Source organism: Sus scrofa, chromosome 1 (assembly GCF_000003025.6).
Source record: "Sus scrofa isolate TJ Tabasco breed Duroc chromosome 1, Sscrofa11.1, whole genome shotgun sequence".
Taxonomy (NCBI): domain Eukaryota; kingdom Metazoa; phylum Chordata; class Mammalia; order Artiodactyla; family Suidae; genus Sus; species Sus scrofa.
In genome coordinates, this window is record NC_010443.5 from 126,075,455 (window position 1) to 126,094,921 (window position 19,467).

At 44.2% G+C, this 19,467-nt stretch overlaps 1 protein-coding gene across 9 annotated transcripts in view; it reads right to left on the bottom strand.

Annotated features, from left to right (window-relative positions):
- The window catches only part of SQOR (sulfide quinone oxidoreductase), a 59,073-nt gene continuing 42,486 nt past the window's right edge, over positions 2,881-19,467 (bottom strand). For 8 of the 9 annotated variants that reach the window (XM_021091830.1, XM_021092286.1, XM_021092002.1 and 5 more), the window contains 6 exons: positions 15,489-15,683; positions 13,462-13,671; positions 7,118-7,301; positions 5,102-5,169; positions 4,636-4,814; positions 2,886-3,204 (listed from right to left, as the gene is read on the bottom strand). In XM_021091830.1, coding sequence (XP_020947489.1) covers positions 3,147-3,204; positions 4,636-4,814; positions 5,102-5,169; positions 7,118-7,301; positions 13,462-13,671; positions 15,489-15,683 — 894 coding nt within the window. In that variant the 3' untranslated portion in view covers positions 2,886-3,146. 9 annotated transcript variants of the gene reach the window in all.

Here is a 19,467-nt window from a genome sequence, read left to right on the forward strand (position 1 = left end):
GTGATAGATTTGGGGTGATTGTATTCCTTCTATTGACCTATGTTCTCTAAATCTTTGTAAAAACTAGACATAAGGAAAAAACACACTAAAAAATGTTCCTACAAAAAAAAAAGGCAAAAAGCAGAAACAAACAAACAAAAAAACACCCTACTAAATCTGCTGACTTAGATCTCACTTCCCTCCCTGTATCTCAGTGGTCCCAAGCTGCCACCTGGCTCTGTTTTTACTATACCCACAGCTCATCCAGGGCTGACACCAAGGCAGAAATTGAGAAGGAAGAAGCTCTGGGAACAAGGGGCAGGAAAGCATTTTCAAAGTCAGCTCTCCTAGCCCTGTGTCACTTCTGGACTCAGGATCCCCCTATACGGTGGGAACAGCAGCCTCACCCCGACCCCGGCCCCACCTTTGGAGAAACCACCACCCTATCCTGATCTCACCCCTCCCCACTGCCCTTACTGCTGCTGATCTGGGTAAACAGATGCAATGTCAAAGGCAGGCCTGTCCCTTGGCCAACCCCATATTTGTGGTTAAGGACATATGGTTTCAAAGGTCAAACTTTTCTGGAGTTCAGCACATTTCTGATCTTTCCCAGCTCAGAAGAGTGAGAGCTAGAGACCAATGTACCAGCCAGGAGTGGCTACTGCTCCACCCACCCTCAGCAATAAATTCTCCCCAGCATAATGTGAACCACTGAAGCAATTTCCTGATGCTTGGAGGTTTATTCAGAATGCAGGATCATAAACAGACCCAGGAGGCACCCGTTCACCCTATGAGGGATTTCAAAGTGACTGACCCCAGAGCCTCAGCCATTCCCAGAAATACAGCTTCACTCTTTGAAGATGCATTTTTGTCCACATTTAGGGAAACAGTTGTGGCTGGTTATTCCCAGGACTTCTTGGACCTTGCAGAGAAAGATCATTTGGGGTGAACTGCCCCCAGCTTTCCCTGACTCAGCAGCCCACCCGGAGCCAGGCTGCAGCCAGCTCAGGCAGGAACTCTGTAATGGCCAGGGATGCCACAAGCAGGGCAGAATACCCCATCTCTGCCTGTTTCAGGAGCACCACCTAGTGAAAAATGGTGCCACCTTTTGTAGCACTGTTCTCCCATTCTAGAATTGAGGTCAGGTGACAGGAGTGAATGCGCTTACTATAGTGGTAGACTCTATCGTCCAAACAGGACATTTTAGAGAATGAAAGGGGGCACTATTAATAGCTACACCAGAATAAGAGATGTTAGGAACATCTCAGACCCACCAGGTGGGGTGGTCATCCAGAAAACATCTCCCACTTCCGTGGACAGACTAGGAATCTGCTGCTAGGGTGATGGCCTCTTCCTCCTCAGAACATGTGCCACTGAAGAAAGTCTACTTTCAAATCCAACCAAGGCCTCCTTTGACAAGCCCCCTAGCATCCTAGGGAACAGAGAAGAAACTATCACAGAAACCACAGATATGCGGCAGGGCCCTTATCTGTCTGGTTCACCAAGACAGTGTTTGGCAGCTAGGAGGTACTCAATAAATCCTTTCTGAATGAATGGACAAATGTATGCCTGAGCAGAGGTTCTAAAAATATCAGGGAACTTCAGGAAACCAGAGATATACTTGGAAACCCTAGGTAACACTGTCACCTAAATGAAGTAACGGTGTAGGTTTGAACTCGTTGGAAGTTCCCTGACAGTCTAGTGGTAAGGATTCAGAGCTTTCACTGCTACATTATGGGTCCAATCCTTCATCTGGGAACTGAGATCCCACATCAAGCCGCTGCACACCATGACCAAAAAAAAATTTTTAATTTTTTTTAAAAAATCTGGCATTGCATAGACTGCTATGCAATGCCCTTTGCTGGAGTTTATCAATAAATACAAAACATGAAAAGCTTTCAAATACTAGATTGAACTGAAACTGTAAGCTTCCAAATACACTGACTGAGGAGTGCCCATTGTGGCTCAGTGGTAATGAACCGGACTAGTATCCATGAGGATGCAGGTTTGATCCCTGGCCTTGCTCAGTGGGTTAAGGATCCAGCATTGCCATAAGCATGGGGTAGGTCGAAGATATGGCTCAGATCTAGCATTGCTGTGGCTGTGGCGTAGACCAGACCCCTAGCCTGGGAACCTCCATATGCCACAGGGGATGGCCTAAAAAGAAGATAAACAAACTGATTGGGAACAAACATCCTGAAGCAACTGCTCGACTTCAACTGGAAGTACTTCCTGCAATATTTCCAAGGTGATCACATTCAAAATATTACCAGCCACAACTGGGACTGAACCAACCCCATCCTCACTGTGTGCATGTTCTCCTCAAAGCAGGGACCATGAGAGAATTAGATTTGCAAGAGATTTACTGGAGGGGAATGTCTGTCAAGGCTAATGGAGAAGAAACCAGAAAAGGCAAGCTGGGGCTGTCAGACCATGATCCAGGAGGGACACCTGGGAGAGGAGGAGGGGAAGGAAGGGGGGGTGATACAGTTCTAAAAAAGTTTCCACCAGGCTGAGGGGTAATCCTGAAGCCAAAGTTTCTGAGTAGAGGAGGTCCCCATCCTACACGAAGGAGCCAGCATGGGTACCCCAGGCATCAGTCACTGGCTGGGAGAACATAGTGGTGGAGCAGAGGGGCTGCAGCAAGGCTCTCGGTCCACTGTGTCCCAGAGCATGAGCTTAGGCCACACACATTTGGGGCTTTTGCAGACACTATCTGAAATAATACTCTCCCTGCGATGACTCTGTTTTCTGTAAAGCCAAACGGGTTCTGATGAACTTATGTCCACTATCAGTTGAATACTCAAGGCAGCTAACAGGTAAGTTATCCTACCACCACCATTTTTTCCTCCCAAGGGCTGTAACTTTTTCATTCCACTGGGCAAGATAAAAGTTTTCTCCTAGGATCTCAATCAATGGCAAGCTTTTATTTAAAAAATTTGAAGTCTATTCTTTCATTTAAATGTTTCCAAAGAATCAGATGCATCCTGGGCAGCCCCCAAGGTGGCTGTCCAGAGGGAATGAAAAGACAGGCATTTGGTCACCATTATCCAGAGATAAATTCTTTACAGCGTTAGGTTTTGAGTTCTTCATGCTGCTCTTGGTCAATCAGTGGCTGTGATTTTGGATCCAGAAGTCATCCGAGGACAGCAAGAGTCATGCCATCCTTAGCTCATACCCAGATGGAACAACTTCCGCAGAAAGGCTGGTCCTCCCCAGTAACCCCTGGGAGAAATGACATGAAAAAGTTATTTGCAGGAAAAGATGGGGATGACTTCAGCCAGCAGGATATTTAAAAGGAAGTCAGGCTACTCACAGAGGATGCTTGTCAGGCCATAAAGCAAGATTTGTCTAGTAAGGCAGAAAGATCCCATGACTAGGAGGGGACAGGCCTTGGCTTTGACACAGATTTGCTACATAAGCCTGAACAAGCTGACTCAATTCAGCAAATCTGTACCAAGCCTCTACTACATGCAAACTGTAGTCCTACTTTCAATTTTTCATAAATTAAGTGCAGGTCAGGGTTTCTCATCTTCAGCCCTACTGATATTTTGGACCAAACATTTCTCTGTGGCAGGCCTGTCCTGTTCAGCAGCATGCTTGGCCTCTGCTTACTAGATGCCAGTAGCATCTCGTCCAGTTGTGACAACAAAATAAATCCCCAGGTAGTGTGAAATGTCCCCTGGGGACATCAACCCTGGCTGAAAAACACTGCTATCAATATTTTGACTTACTTTTCTCAAAGGGTTTGGGAAAGTCAAATGAATTTTTTTCTGGGAACAGAATTATTATATGTGTTATTCTGTTTACTTATTGAATGCCTACTATGAAGCTGTCTCTTTATGTATTGCCTTTTTCATCCCTATCCTATGAGGAAGACAGTATTACTTTCACTTTGCAGGTAAGACACCTAAACACAGAGTGTTTGAGCAACTTGCCCTAGGACACACAGCTAGTAAATGACAGACACATGATTCAAACACAGGTCTGACTCCAGGTATGACTCCAAACTTATGCTCTTATTCAGTATGTTTCCTTTGTCCTACAACATAAAAAAAAAAAAAAAAACATAGGAATTCCCATTGTGGCTCAGCAGTAACACATCTGACTAGTATCCATGAGGATGCAGGTTCAATCCCTGGCCTCATTCAGTGGGTTAAGGATTCAGTGTTGCTGTAAGCTGTGGTGTAAGCCGGGAGCTGTAGCTCCAATTCCTCCCCTAGCCTGGGAACTTCCATATGCCGCAGGTGCAGCCCTAAAAAGAAAAAGAAAAAAAAAATAATGTAGCCCATTGATAAGGTACCTGGCAGGTCCAAGTGATTTACTATGATGATTACTATTATTTATCCAGGAGGAAGAGAGAGCCAGAACTCAGAAGACAGAAGATTTGGGCACTGTCGATAATGAAGAGAAGAGGCTGCACCCTGGGTAGGCGGTAGCTGTGCCAGAGCTCCCTCCCCCTCCCCCAGGACAGTCCTTCTCCCATCACACCCAGCTGAGGCTTCAGAACCCTCCACAGGCACCATCACTAATTAATCTACGGGACATGGCACAGCAAGGTGGATCCCTCTGGCCAGTCCCACTCTGGGTCATAGCTCCTGAAGCAGGAGGGCCTCCTGCTAATAGGTGTGCCTGTCCCTGGGGCAAGGTGCTTACCTTAGCATCCCATTCCAATACAAGAACGGCATCATGTTAGCCTTCATGAGGTACATGGAAAGTCTCTCTTTGCTCTGGTCAAAGGGGAAGGTTTCCAGGGGCTTAGCGTTGTAGTCAAACTCCGCAAGAATCACACGGTTGTAACCAGTCACCAGTGGACACGACGTGTAGCCATCATACTATAATTGGTCATGAGACTGAGTTGGAAAGTGGCTTTTTTTTTTTCGTGGTGCTATCTAAACACTTAAGCACTTATTATTTACTCTGAGAAGTTGCAAAATTTTGTATACTCTAATTTTTTGGACAGAGAAAAATAGAAACTATAAGCAAAAAATATATTAAAGGCAAAAACTGAAGTGCCCATACTAGAGAAGCTAAGAAAGTGGCAAAATTGTGGGAAAACACTGATTCAATGCTGAATGGGAGATGGTAAATTAAGACAGTGATCCTTACAAGGCATACAAACCTTCTTCGTTGGTGTCTGATTCTTCATAATCAGAGAAATTGTTCTGTCAAGGACTCCTGACTGGGCAGCTATGTGAGAAATGGAAAAGTCAGAAAAACAGAAGCATCTAGATTTTTCTACGAAAACTAATTTGTCAATAAGTTTAATATGAACACGTTAAGAAGCCCCCAGCCTCACCAAAAGGTACAACCTAAGTCTGATCATAGAAAACTAACTACTAGATGGTTCTAAATTGTGGGATAGTCTAAAAAACAACTGGCCTGGACTCTTTATAAAAATGCCAATGTCATGAAAGTAAAAAAACAAATGTAAGAAGCTTGTTCTAGATTAAAGGGAACCAAAGAAACACGACAACCAACGCAGGGTGTAGCCCTTAATGGGCTCATGGATTTAAGGTGGAACAGGGGTGGGGGGAAGGACAGGAAGAGCTATAAAGGATACTTTTTTAGAAAAACTGGAGAAATTCAAATTGGATTTTACCAATGAGTTTATAATTTAATGTTCAGTTTCTTGGACATGATAATGGCCTTGTGGATATAGAGAAGAAAGTTCTTTTTCTTAGAAGACAGAGGTTGAAATATTTGTGAGTGAAGTATCATGACATTAAAACTTACTTTTAAAGGATTCAACAGAAAAATGTATGTAGAGTGATCAAGCAAAATATTTTATTGGTTAATATATTGCGTCACAAAATATTAAAATTTGTTAACATCTGAAGGACATATAGGTATTCATTTATACTTTCAAATTTTTCATAGGTTTGAGGGATTTTGTTTTTTGGTTTGGGGTTTTTTTTTTTTTTTTTTTTTTTTTAATCTTTTTAGCTGCACCCACAGCATGTGGAAGTTCCAGGGCCAGCAATCAAACCTGAGCCACAGCAGTGACAATGCCAGATCCTTAACTCACTGCACTACCTGGGAACTCCAGTTTGAAATTTTTGAGATGAAAGGTTGGGAGAGGGAGGGAGTGGGAGGGATCGGGAGCTTGGGCTTATCAGACACAAGTCAGAATAGATTTACAAGGAGATCCTGCTGAGTAGCATTGAGAACTATGTTTAGATACTCATATTGCAACAGAACAAAGGGTGGGGGAAAAATGTATACATGTAAGGATAACTTGATCCCCTTGCTGTACAGTGGGAAAAAAATAAATTTAAAAAAAAAAGTTGGGGGAAATTATTAGTAATGAAAAAGGCATTCATTGGATTTCTTAGGAAATCTTTCTTAGGCTGACGTAGTCAGCAAAAGTAATACAACATGTTCCTCAGATGTGTAATTCACACCAAGCATTACCATACCCAGCACCGTCAGAGAGGTCTGTGCTTTATGGCACCTAGAGAAGACAGTTCCTGTCTACAGAAAACAGAATCTAAAAGGTAATTCTCCCCATCACTGCTAGAGCAGAACATCGACATGAAGAATTTAGTTTTCCAGGCTGAGGCCTTAATCGTGTACCAATCAGGGCACTCTCCACTGTATCTGTCTTAACAGAACAATTTTCTGCTCTGCAAGCTTTCATTGACTTGCATGTGTTTTCCAGAGAAACAAATGCTTCCCTAGTTTTACGGTGTATCGGGCAGAAGAAAGATAGCCAACTGCCTGGCATCAGGGACAAAGGTGGCCAGGGATTCGAGCATGGCAGTAGAGAAGTAACAGAATCCCAGAAAGCTAGGAAAGAGGTACCTCTCTCTCATGCCCCCTCCCCTGATAACCACCCCTCTGACCAAGAAAAGGCAGAGGAAGTCACGCTACTCAGGTGCAAAGCACTCAATGCATACTTTCTTCTTTAAACACAACACTAGGTTCGTTGACAGCCTGTCTCTGCATCAGCAAGGCCAACGTCATTTTCAGACCACAAAAGCTGCTTCATGATTAATGAAGGTAATGAACTATATCTTCATTAATATAATGAACATGTAAGGAAATGTCATTTGTGTACAACCTTTGTTCTCTGTTATGACAGTACTTTAGGGTGACATCACTCTGAGCTGGGAAGGAGCAGAGCTCGTGACCCTACCTACAGCAGCAGCAGTCTTGGATGTTGGAAGGTTGGTGCAGTCCCCAATCCCAAACACATTTGGGTACCGCTTGTGCTGCAGAGTGTCTTTATCCACGTCCACCCAGCCAGCAGCATCAGCCACAGGACTCGTCTTGAGGACATCTGGTGGGCTCATGGGTGGTGTAACGTGAAGCATCTCATACTACAAAAGAGCAGACCATCCAAAAATGTGTGTTTCTTCTGTTACTTCTATAGCCCTACAAGCTCTCACCCACAGTCTGCACCACAGCTGCTTGAACGATCAGTGCTCATGCTGGTCCCCATCTCCTCCCAGATCTGTGCAATGCAGTGATACAGTAACTGACGTGGTCTCCCCAGACATAGCCCACTTGACCCCTTGGAAGTATGCACCAGGGAATCTGAAACACCAGAGTGAACCTCAGCAATACTATGAAAGAACCCAACGTGATGCGGGTGCTGGATCTCAGCTGCTCTCTCCCTGATTCTCAGCTATGGACTTGGAAAGTCTGGTACTTCCGTTTTATTCCTCAAAAAGGAGCTCAGAATGCCCAAAATGTGTAAAGGCCATGTTAGGGGCTAATAAGTGAGCATCATTCCCAAATGTAGGTCAACTCTCAGAACACATAAAGGGAATCATCAAAATATCAATTGAAGATGAAATAACAGGTGATAAGGACATTGGCCAGCACTTTGGAGAAGAAGTCTGATTTAGTACTGGGTTTAGTGAGAAGGGTAGTTTGTTTGTTTGTTTGTTTTTCCCCAAAAAAAACCTATATCAAGGCTACCTTTAGCAATAGGACACTGACCATCCTAGTCACTTTTTTTTTTTAGCTTCCTAGGAGCTGCAGCCTATGCCACAGCTACAGCAACAACAGATCCTTAACCCACTGAGCTGGGCCAGAAATCAAACCCATGCCTCCAGAGACAAGCCCAATCATTAACCCACTGAGGCACAGCAGGAACTCCCCCATCCTGGTCACTTCCAATGGCTCATTTAACTCTTTTGTTTATGTAATATTTTTGGGCTGTTTATATAATTTTTCATAATTTATCCTTCTTATTCTTCTTCTCTCTTTTTTTTTTTTTTTTTTTTTGGCTTTTTAGGGCTGCACCCACAACATATGGTAGTTCCCAGGCTAGGAGTCAAATAGGAGCTGCAGCTGCCAGCCTAGGCCACAGCCACAGCAATGTGGGATCTGAGCCACATTTGCAACCTACACCACAGCTCACAGCAACCCCTGATCCTTAACCCACTGAGCGAGGCCAGGAATTGACCCTGAAACCTCATGGTTCCTAGTTGGGTTTGTTAACTACTGAGCCACGAAGGGAACTCTGATCCTTCTTGTTCTTGTATTTAATTTGAATAAGCTCCATCCAGCAATTTCATATTGACTTAAATGTTCACAAAACATTTCATTACAATGAAAATTTACCATCTTAGGGCCATCCTAACTTTGTGATCATCAACAGCGCCTGGTTTCCATAAGGAGGTCAGTCAGTACCTTCACCAGGGCCTGGCAGTCAATGATGGCAGAAGGAGTTAGGAAGGTGACTTGCATTTATTCACATCCTCAGACAAGCAGAAGCTTAATCAACCTTATTGCAGGAGTGGGGCAAATGGGCAGTGCTCTGCAAAGTACTCTGGGTGCTCTTTAGGGCCCTGGATCTGTTAATGAAGCTGGAGAATAAACACATATCTGTGGGAAAGCTAACAGAATCCATCATCCACCAAATTAGGAAGACCATGTCTAATTCTGCCATTAACCAGAACCACTTTTTTTTTAGCTGAAGGCTAAATCTTATTAAAGTCACCTCTATCTACTAGAGGTAACATGCTTGGATTTCACAAATACACATGAATTTCACACATCTTTTCAAGAAGGAAAGTCAAATGTTTCCACATAACCATCATAAAGGCATGGAGTTATATCTATGAAGCAAGAGGACTACTGCTTCATAGATTTATGGAAAATTGGCATTGGCATTTAGTTGTTGCTTGTTCTTTTATCCACTATTTCCTTAAACTGAATCTGATAAATAACCTGGCTCTCCCTCATTCACATAAAATAATCTATTCAGAATAATGGTTTTCAAACTTGAATGTATATAAGAAGCATTTGGGAGACTTGTGGAAAATGCAGGTTCTTGGGCCCCCTCACCACAAGATCCCAATCCAGTGGGTCTGAGAGAAGAACAGGAATGTGCACTTTAACAAAACCCCCTAGTGATTCTGACACATGAAACCTGCAGGTGACAGTCTTAGAAAGACTTGAAGGAACAGGTTCATTTACAATGAAGAACGAAGTGCTGTTACCTGGATGGATCACTTCACCACTCCTTTCCTCATCTATAAAGAAATGCACTACACAAGATAATCTCAGAATCTCTAGTTCTGGGACTTTGTGATATACAACAAGTTTAGATTTGTTTAAACAGGAGACTTGGACCAATTCACAAGCTCTCTATGAAGAATCAGATTAGAGGCTTTGGGGTACATGCAATTTTTTACAGCAGTGGTTCTCAATCATTAGGGGAACTTTTGAAACTCCCACTCCTCAGTCCATACCCCAGACCAATTAGCTAAAATCTCTGTGGGTTAGACCCAGGCATCAGCACATTTTAAAAGCGTTCCAGGAGTTCCTGTTGTGGTGCTGCGGGTTAAGAACCTGACACAGTCTCTGTGAGGATGTGGATTCCATCCCGGCCTCTCTCAGTGGGTTAGGGATCAGGTGTTGCTGCAAGCTGTAGCACAGGTCACAGATGTAGCTTGGATCCACCACTGCTGTGGCTGTGGCGTAGGTCTCAGTTGCAGCTCTGATTCGACCCCAAGCCTAGGAACTTCCATATACCAAAGGTTCAGAGAAAGAAATGGGAAAGGAAAGGAGAGGAAAGGAAGAGAGAATGGAAAGAAAGAGAGAAAGAGTGAAAAAGAAAGAGAAAGAAAATAAATAAACAAACAAAAGCTTTCCAGGTGATTTCAATGTGCAGCCAGGGCTGATAGGCATTGCTCTAAAGCCTTTTGGTAGACTTTTTGAAATTCATATTTTAAACAGAATCTGATAAATAACCTGGTTCTCCCTCATTCACATAAAATAATCTATTCAGAATAGTGGTTTTCAAACTTGAATGTGTACAAGCAGCATTTGGGAGACTTGTGGAAAATGCAGGTTAGGTCTGGAGAGAAAAATCTAACCTAAAATCCTATACTTCAAAAAGGATGCAAATAATCTTATTTCTTTATAAACCTTTTAGAAGAACAGTCACCAATTATTTATCCAAGTCCCTATCTGCAGCCTCAACTATCCACAGCACAGCTGAGAACAAAAGCAAAAATGACCAAATTAACAAAATTAAGCTCGCCCACTCAAGCACATACATTTTGCTCATAAAAGTATGCCATAGGCCTTCACACATAGCCTATGTGCTTTTACTTTTACACAGAATTGAAGAAGTGTGGCTATCTCATTTTCCAGCCAATAAAAAAAAATAGGCAGTAGCAATTTCAAGGAGCTGAAGATAGAAGGGCCTTCCAAAGTTACTCAGGACTATCTGACAGCCAGGAAAGAAGAAAACTGGAAAACTACAAAGAGGACACACACAAAATCAAACAATAGAGTAGCCTGAGACCCTTTTGTAAAATGATAACTAGCCCTAAAACAACCCATTAGGCTCTAGGAGATCACTATGTAAGAGCTGTTCAAAATTATGACCCTGAGCTAGGGCAAGTAGATACTAGATGAGCCTGGGACATACTCAGGCATGACACCACGAAGCAAGGAAGTGCTCCAAAGTATGATAGGGACATGTCACAAGGACAGAAGAACCATTCTGAAAGGACCCCTACTGACCAAATCTGAAACAACTTGAGCACTAAAATAATTAAGGACAGTGATGAATTAGAAACCACGTTGGGAGGAGTCCCCTGGTGGCTCAGTGGGTTAAGGATCCAGGGGCTTGGGTCATTGTCATGGCTTGGGTTCCATCCCTTGCCTGGGATACCACAGGTAAGGCTAAAAAATAAAATAAAATAAACCACAGTGGGGGGGAATAGGGATTCATGAGTTCATACTAATGATTAATTAATTAATTGAGAAGAGAGGGCTTTTGCTGACAGGATGTCAAGAGACTATGAGTAAAGGTTGGTGGAAGGGAATGCCGGATCGGAACATCGTTCTGCAAACACCATAGCAAAGATTGGATTAGTCAAAAATCACCAACGGATGCTAAATCTAGTGGGAAATGTTAATGAGTAGGGTGTTCGCATGGTCTTAAAGTGCACCCCCTTCTTATTAGCAGCAAAGAAGAAAAAGAATAATTGTTCAATGCAGAAATTGGACCATATCTTTTTTTTTTTTTTTTTTTTTTTTTTGTCTTTTGTTGTTGCTATTTCTTGGGCCGCTCCCGCGGCATATGGAGGTTCCCAGGCTAGGGGCTGAATCGGAGCTGTAGCCACCGGCCTACGCCAGAGCCACAGCAACGCAGGATCCGAGCCGCGTCTGCAACCTACACCACAGCTCACGGCAACGCCGGATCGTTAACCCACTGAGCAAGGGCAGGGACCGAACCCGCAACCTCATGGTTCCTAGTCGGATTCGTTAACCACTGCGCCACGACGGGAACTCCAAGGACCATATCTTGACTGATGATCAAAGTGAGCCTCATCAATGAGAGGCAGATGAGCACTGTGTGTCTTCCAATGTGATACTCTGGAAAGACACATTGTTTATGTGGTGTTTCAGTCCAAAAAGCATATCCTGAAGAAAGAAAGCATAGGCAAGCCCAACATGGGGAACATTCTATTAAAAAATAAAAGTGGATGGAGGGGAGCTGTATTATCCTAAAATATCAGTGTCACAGAAGACAAAGTAAAGCTTTCACATTAAAGGAGGCTAAAGAGACATGGCAATTAAATTCAGGACTTGCCTTTTTAATTTCAGACTGGCTTTTGTCCTGGAGGGGAAAGTACTACAAATGCTATTTGCTAGCCAACAAAACTAAAACATAAATCTTAGATTAAGATATTGCTAAATTTACTGAACTGAGAACTGTACTGTGGTTAAGAGAATACTCTTATCTCTTAGGAAATTTACATTGAAATATTGAGAGGTAAAGGGCCATGATGAGTAATATACACAACTCACCTTTAAATGCTTTAGGGGAAATGTGTTACATTACATTTAGAGTGAGAGAGAGAGGAAAAGCAGAAAGAAAAACAGATAGAAATCAATGATAATACAAATGGGGTAAAACTCTAAAAGGTGAATCTAGCTAAAGGCTGGATACAGTTTTTGTTGCACTACTTTTATTTTTGCACCTTCTCTAAGTTTGAGATTATTTCCAAATAAACCTTTTAAATTATGATCCTGAGTCATTAGCTACTTTTTGGTCCCACCTAGAGAATGCAAAAGTTCCCAGGGCCAGGATGTAAGCTGCACCACAGCAGTGACCTGAGCCACATGACAATGCTGGATCCTTAACCACTGGACTACAGGAACTCCATCAACATTTTAAATGATACTCATTACACACCATTTAAGAAAGGAAAGATATGTGCAATACATTTTGGAAAGAGCTTGCACTAACAAGCTTAAAATGTGAAGTTTTGGTATTTAGAAAATTAATCTTTAGTTCACTTCAAAATTTCCTTTTATGGACTCCTTCATTCCTTTAAAGATGCTAAATGAATCAAATGTGACTGTGTACTGTCTTCTCATGGCTAACAGCTCCTGCCAGAATGACATAAACAAATGATGCTTTTCTCCAGTTGCCTTTACATCTTCTTTTTAATGTACTATTCCCACTTCACAGAAGAAGCAATGGACACATAGAAACCAAGCCCATACACAAAGGCTAGATCTTTCCAAGAAGGATGTGGCTCCACCAGAGCTTTCAAGGATATTTAAGCATTTCTTTGATCCACAGGTGGAAGACACCCATCACTCCTGAACTACCCACAAGCAGGGCTGATCCTCACAAACCACAAATTGAGATAATTACCAAACTTGCATTTAAGGGGCTCTTCTTAAGCTCTGGGCAATAACTGAAGTTGTGAAATATTTTTCACTGCTTCAAGGAACTTAGTGCCAAGAAAAGCAGACACGAAAGAGAATAAAAATTCACTTGGTACCTGTAGATGAAACCTCTTCAACTCCCATGGGAACAGCCTCTAATCTCTTTCTTTTCCCCATCCATGTTGGTCCACCTTCTCCCCATTGCAACCCTAAGATGCTCATGGTAACCAGCCTCCCAAGCACGTAATGATGGTGGACAGGGAAGTGGGGGTCTGAATGACACCTGTGTCTGTGGCTCTGCTCAGTTGACAGCTTCACCTCAACACTCACCGAAATCACTTGAGTCTCTCCAGGTTTGTCCAGATTCTCAAAAACAGCCTCTTGTTTATCAGCTCGGACTTCAATGAGGTTTTGCTTGTAGTTAATAGTGAGGTTCCTCTCCCGGATAATCTCCTGCAGGGCATCTGCATACTTCTTGACCCCAAAAATTGCTCCAAGGGATGTGTTGAAAATGATATTGGCCTTGGATCTCCTCCCCGTCTGAGAAAAAGGATAGAAACAACCAACATCAAAATATTTCTCCAGCCACTTTTTTTTTTAAATTTGTAACATAAATAAGAATTAAAACCTCAGAAGAGACCTCACCAGCTTTATTCATCACTATGGACTGGGGGGGGGGCGGTGAGGTGTGGACCAATCCACTGCCTCCTCCTGACTTTCTGTCAGTGGCACAGCAACCAAGGGCACACTTGAGTCAGGGGTCAAAGTGGGCCCTGCTCAGTGAGGGCCAGAGATGAATGCCAAGTCCAAGGAAAGATGGAGCCGAACTGTTTACTGCTATATTCATTTGCTGATTCACTCAGTGAACATTCAGTGAGGTCCTAGAGGGGGCTGGGTGCTATCTTAGATGCTGAGGGGACGGAAGTAAACAAAACAAAGTTCTTGTCCCCTTGGCCCACACACTCTAGTATGGCTTATTGTTTCAGAGAGGCCAGTCTTCTCCCAAGGGCCCAAGATCTGTGGCACTTGAAAGAGAAAGTTCCTCTCAGACCATCTAAGACCTAGGAGATGTGATGCAAAGAGAATTCCAGGTGGGAAGAAGGCCAGCATCCTACTCTTTTCCTCTGTTCCGCTCCTTTTAAGATTTACTCACCTGGATCACAGTATTTGAAAGAAGTTGGGTAGGTAAGAACCTCAAAAGGCTGTGCCAACTCAGAATTCCCAGAATGACCTTTCTTAGAATCAGCAGTGATGGTGGACCTGTTCCTTAACTGCCCACCCTACAGGGTCAGAGCAGGTTTACATAACTCAGGGGAAGCCCTCCCAGGGCCAGGTTCCAAGCACACATTTAACACCCCTTCAGTTCTACCTTCCCCTCCCCTCTGCCTACCTGTCCCTTTACAGAGCCAGAGGCTGCTTTGAATCCTGACACTGTGTCATCAAACCATCCATGCTTTGGTAACCCAACCGTGACATCCCACACACCAGAAGGAGGGCAACAGCAGCTTCCTTGCACCTTCTTGCCAGTTACACCTGAGCTGTGGAAACCTGAGGGTGTCTGAGGAATGCTGAGAACACATCCCCACCTAAACATCTCCTTCCACTAAGGTTTGAAGTTCTATGTGAACTTTTTTTTGCCTTTAGAATTGGCATTTTGCCTATTATACATCCAAGTGTCATTAAATATTAATCACATTGAACTTGAGTGGGAACAGGTGAGGATGATATTATGTATAAAACTGAACAATGTGCAATTAATTGTGCAACTACATGGAAATACTTAATTTCTAACATACCTCCCCAGCAGACTTTTAGATACACACTTAAAAGTATATTACAAAGACTATTTAACAACCTGTAATACATCCAAACTTGTATTACAGTATAACTCTAACCATGTTGTTTTTTATGGCCACTCCCATGGCATATGAAAGTTCCTGGGCCAAGAATTGAATCCAAGCCACAGTTTTGACCTATGCCACATGCCAGATCCTTAAGCCACTGCACTGGGCCAGGGATCAAACCTACAACTCTGTAGTGATGCAAGCAGTGGGATTCTTAACCCACTTCACCATAGCAAGAACTTATAACAATGTTTTTAAAAACATGTATGGGGGGAAAAAAATGGTAGGACATGCATGTCAAATTGGTGACAGCAGCTATATTAAAGCATTTGGATTATGAATGACTTCTTCCTTTTTTCCATTTTGTAAATTTCCAATTATATAATTTTATACGCATGTAATACAAATTTAGAAAAAAAGAAAAGGTATTTTGACATGGATGAAAATGGAATTCTGGCAATCATTGAATTGGCACTTTCTGCCCTCCTTGGCTCTATCCCCAGAAAAGCATACCTTCCTGAAATAGGCTTCTGATAAATACATGATCTTCTGTGGGGCTCCGGCACACTTTACTGGAGTATTGGGGAAGGTAAAGATTGCATTACCCTCCTTGAAGTCCTGCAGCGCTTTCCATGTCTTCTCTACTGTCCTAAATGAGTAATTGGACCCTATTTTGGGATGGTCAAAACCCTCAGGGAGGCCTTTGATCTGCAACAAAGCACAAAAGTTATTCTTTTTAACAAAAGTTCAAATGGAGTCTGTGTTTTTTGTTTTTTGTTTTTTTGTCTTTTTGCCTTATCTGGGGCCGTTCCCGCGGCACATGGAGGTTCCCAGACTAGGGGTCTAATCGGAGCTATAGCTGCTGGCCTACGCTAGAGCCATAGCAACTCAGGATCCGAGCCATGTCTGAGACCTACACCACAGCTCACAGCAATGCCAGATCCTTAACCCACTGAGCAAGGCCAGGGAGGGAACCTGCAACCTCATGGTTCCTAGTGAGATTCATTTCCGCTGTGCCACGATGGGAACTCCTGGAATCTGTGTTTTTGTTTTTATTTTTGGTTTTTATGGCCACACCCATGGCATGTGGAAGTTCCCAGGCCAGGGAATGAACCCATGCCACAGCAGACAATGCTGGATCCTTAGCCAGCTGTGCTACAAGGAATCTGTGTTTAGAGTCCTTGTTCTCATATCATTTCTACAACCTCTCAAGCATTTCAGCACAATTACTAGCTCCCAGGCCTCACACACAGTCAAACAGACAGGTGGTTGAGGCATCTACTAAGCCAGAATTATAGTGCCTGAAGTCACCGGTCAAACTGCAGAAGAGGCTCAGCCCAGAAGGAGCCCTTGGCCTCCCTGGCCTAGAAACCATTATTTGAGCATATCTCTTCCCACCATCACAGTGAGGACAAGAAGCCAGCCATACTTCCTTTTTGGAGAACCAGATGACTTAATGGAAAGAAGAATGAGCAGAACCAAAAGCCACATTGGCAGTAATCACAAATGTAAATGACCATATATCAGGATGGACCAGATCAAGCTCTTGGTAAAGGCAGTAAAGGCAGGTAATTAAAAGCATGGACTTGGAAACCCTACTGCCTCAGCTTGAGTCCTAGTTTTTCCACTTACAAGTGTGACCTTGGGTAAATTACTCAGTAAATCAGCTGGTGGCCCTCAAAGTGTGGTCCCCAAAGTGTAGTCCCCAGAGTAGCACCACCCGTGAATGTTTTAGAAATGCAAATTCTCGAGAGAGAGAACAAGATGGCGGAGGAGTAGGGGGACACGCTCGCCCTCTCCCACAAACACAACAAAAAAAGCACATCTACAGAATAAATGACTCGCACAGAACAGCAACCAATCGCTGGCAGAGGAACCTAAACTCCAATAACGGCAAGAAGTTCGTGACATTACTGGGCAGAACGGGAGAAAAGAGGAGAGTGAGAGAAGGTGAATCCAAGCAGGACGGGCGCTCCCGAAAGGGAACTGCGGAGGAGAAAGGGATCCCGCACCCTGGAAAGTCACCTACACCGGGGAAAGAACAAACGAACCGGAGGAATCTCCAGATGCAGAGAAGAGTGTAGCAGTAAGTTGGAGTACGGAAAAGCCGATCAAGAACCAAACAGACCATCTGAACTACGGGCACAGTCACCAAAAATTGAGACGCCTGGGTGGGGGCTGGGCACCGAGACCTCAGCTCCAGAGGTTAGTCCCCGAGAACGGGCTGGGGGCGCGGGGTGGAGCGGAAACTGCTTGGGAGGTGTAGAAACCATTTGACGGGGCAGAGACTGCCTGGGAGACTAGAAAAGCTGTCGCAGAGGAAGGGAACAATACTCTAGGGGCGGGGAAGTGGAAAGCCGCATCAGAGGGAACCTTGGAGAAGAGCCTGGTCTGCGCCCGTGCTGGGGAGGGGAGAGAAGAAGGGGTGGGTCCCCATAGAATACCCCCGACGCCACAGCAAGCGTACAGGCCCGCTAGCTAGCTGAAAGCTGTGCTTCCCAGTGCATCCCCTCCCCCCACCCCCACCACCCCTACGCTCTCACCGGACCTGGGGCTGCCTGCCATCCAGGAGGGCTGGCCTCAACAATTGCCTGAAGCCTACCACCGTAGGGGCTGTCCCTGCACAGGCCTGCTTGCCCTTTGGAGGGGCTACACTTCCGCAGAGCAGCACCAAACACCACCAGCCCCGAGAAAAGGCCTGCAGCCCAGAAAAGCTAGAACAAGCCTAGCCAGGCCGTGAATAGATCTGCCTAATTCTCGGATGGTTTTTCTGGGTCGGGCTGCCCCAGGGAGGAGCCTCTTGGATTTCCAGCGGCCCTGCGACCCGCCCAATCCCCCAGGGGGTGCCAAGCTCTAGAGGCTCAGCTGCATAGGACTGCCAGCTTCAGGCAGGACCCCCTACAGCCCAGAAAAGCTGCAACAAGCCTGGCCGAGTCGGGAAAAGCTCTCAGACGGTTTTTCTGAGTCGGGCTGCCCTGGGGAGGAGCCTCTTGGGTTTCCAACAGCCCTGCTACCCGCCCAAGCCCCCAGAGGGTGCCCCACTCCCACGGAATAGCTGCTCAGCACCACCAGCCCCCTGGAGGACCCCCTGAGGCCCAGAAAAGCTGCAACAAGCTAAGCCAGACTGTGAAAAGATCCGCCTACATTCACAGGCTGTCCTTCTGAGTTGGGATGCCCTAGGGAAGAGCCTCTTAGGTTCTCAGTGACCCAGATAGCTGCTCCAGCCCCCAGGGGGTGCTGCACTCCTGAGGAACAGCTGCCCAACACCGCCAACCCCCTGCAAGAACCCCACAGCCTAAAAACACCAGAGCAAGCTCTGCATGACCAAGTGAAATCTGCTACCATCGTGGTGTGGACCTCCCAGTCCTGTCTGCCCTCAGGAAGTCCTCCTTTGCTTCAAAGAAACACTGTTAGCCCCATCAACACTCCAGAAAAGCCACACTGCCTCAAAAAAGATTGACCAACAATGCCAGCCCTCAGGAAATATTCCACGGCAGTGACAAGGCAAACACTGCCCGATCACGGAGAGTACAACTCCCTCAGGAGAAAGAAAACAACAAGCAAGATGAAGAAGCTGAGAAACCACCCCCAGTCAAACCAACAGGAGAACTCACCCAAAACAGTCAACAATGAAACAGATCTCTGCAGTCAGACAGACCTGGAGTTCAAAAGAGAAATAGTGAAAATACTGAAGGAATTAAGAGAAGATATGAACAGTAATGCAGATACCCTCAGAAAGGAACTAGAAAATATAAGGAGGAGCCAAGAAAAACTAGAACATTCATTTGCAGAGATGCAAACTGAACTAAGGGCAGTAAAAACCAGAATGAATAATGCAGAAGAACGAATCAGTGATATGGAAGATAGAATAATGGAAATCACTCAATCCGGTCAATAGACAGAAAACCGAATCAAAAAAACTGGAAAGCAATATAAGAGACCTATGGGATAATATAAAGTGGGCCAATCTACGCATAATAGGAATTCCAGAAGGAGTAGAAAAACATAAGGGGATGGAAAATATATTTGAAGAAATTATCGCTGGAAACTTCCCAAATCTAAAGGATACTGGGTTCAAGATACAAGAAGCACAGAGGACCCAAACAAACTGAGCCCAAACAAACCCACACCAAGACACATCATAATAAAAATGGCAAAAGTTAGTGATAAAGAGAGGATCCTAAAGGCAGCAAGAGAAAAACAGAATGTTACCTACAAGGCAACCCCCATAAGAATATCAGCTGATTTCTCTACAGAAACACTACAGGCCAGGAGGGAATGGTAAGAGATATTTAAAGTGCTAAAAGGAAAAAATATGCAACCTAGACTACTCTATCCAGCAAGAATATCATTTAAAATAGAAGGGGAAATAAAAATTTTTTCCAACAAACAAAAACTTAAAGAATACAGCAACACAAAACCCAGGTTAAAGGAAATATTGAAAGGGCTTCTCTAAACCAAAAAGAAAGGAAGGAAAGGGAAGAAAAAAGAA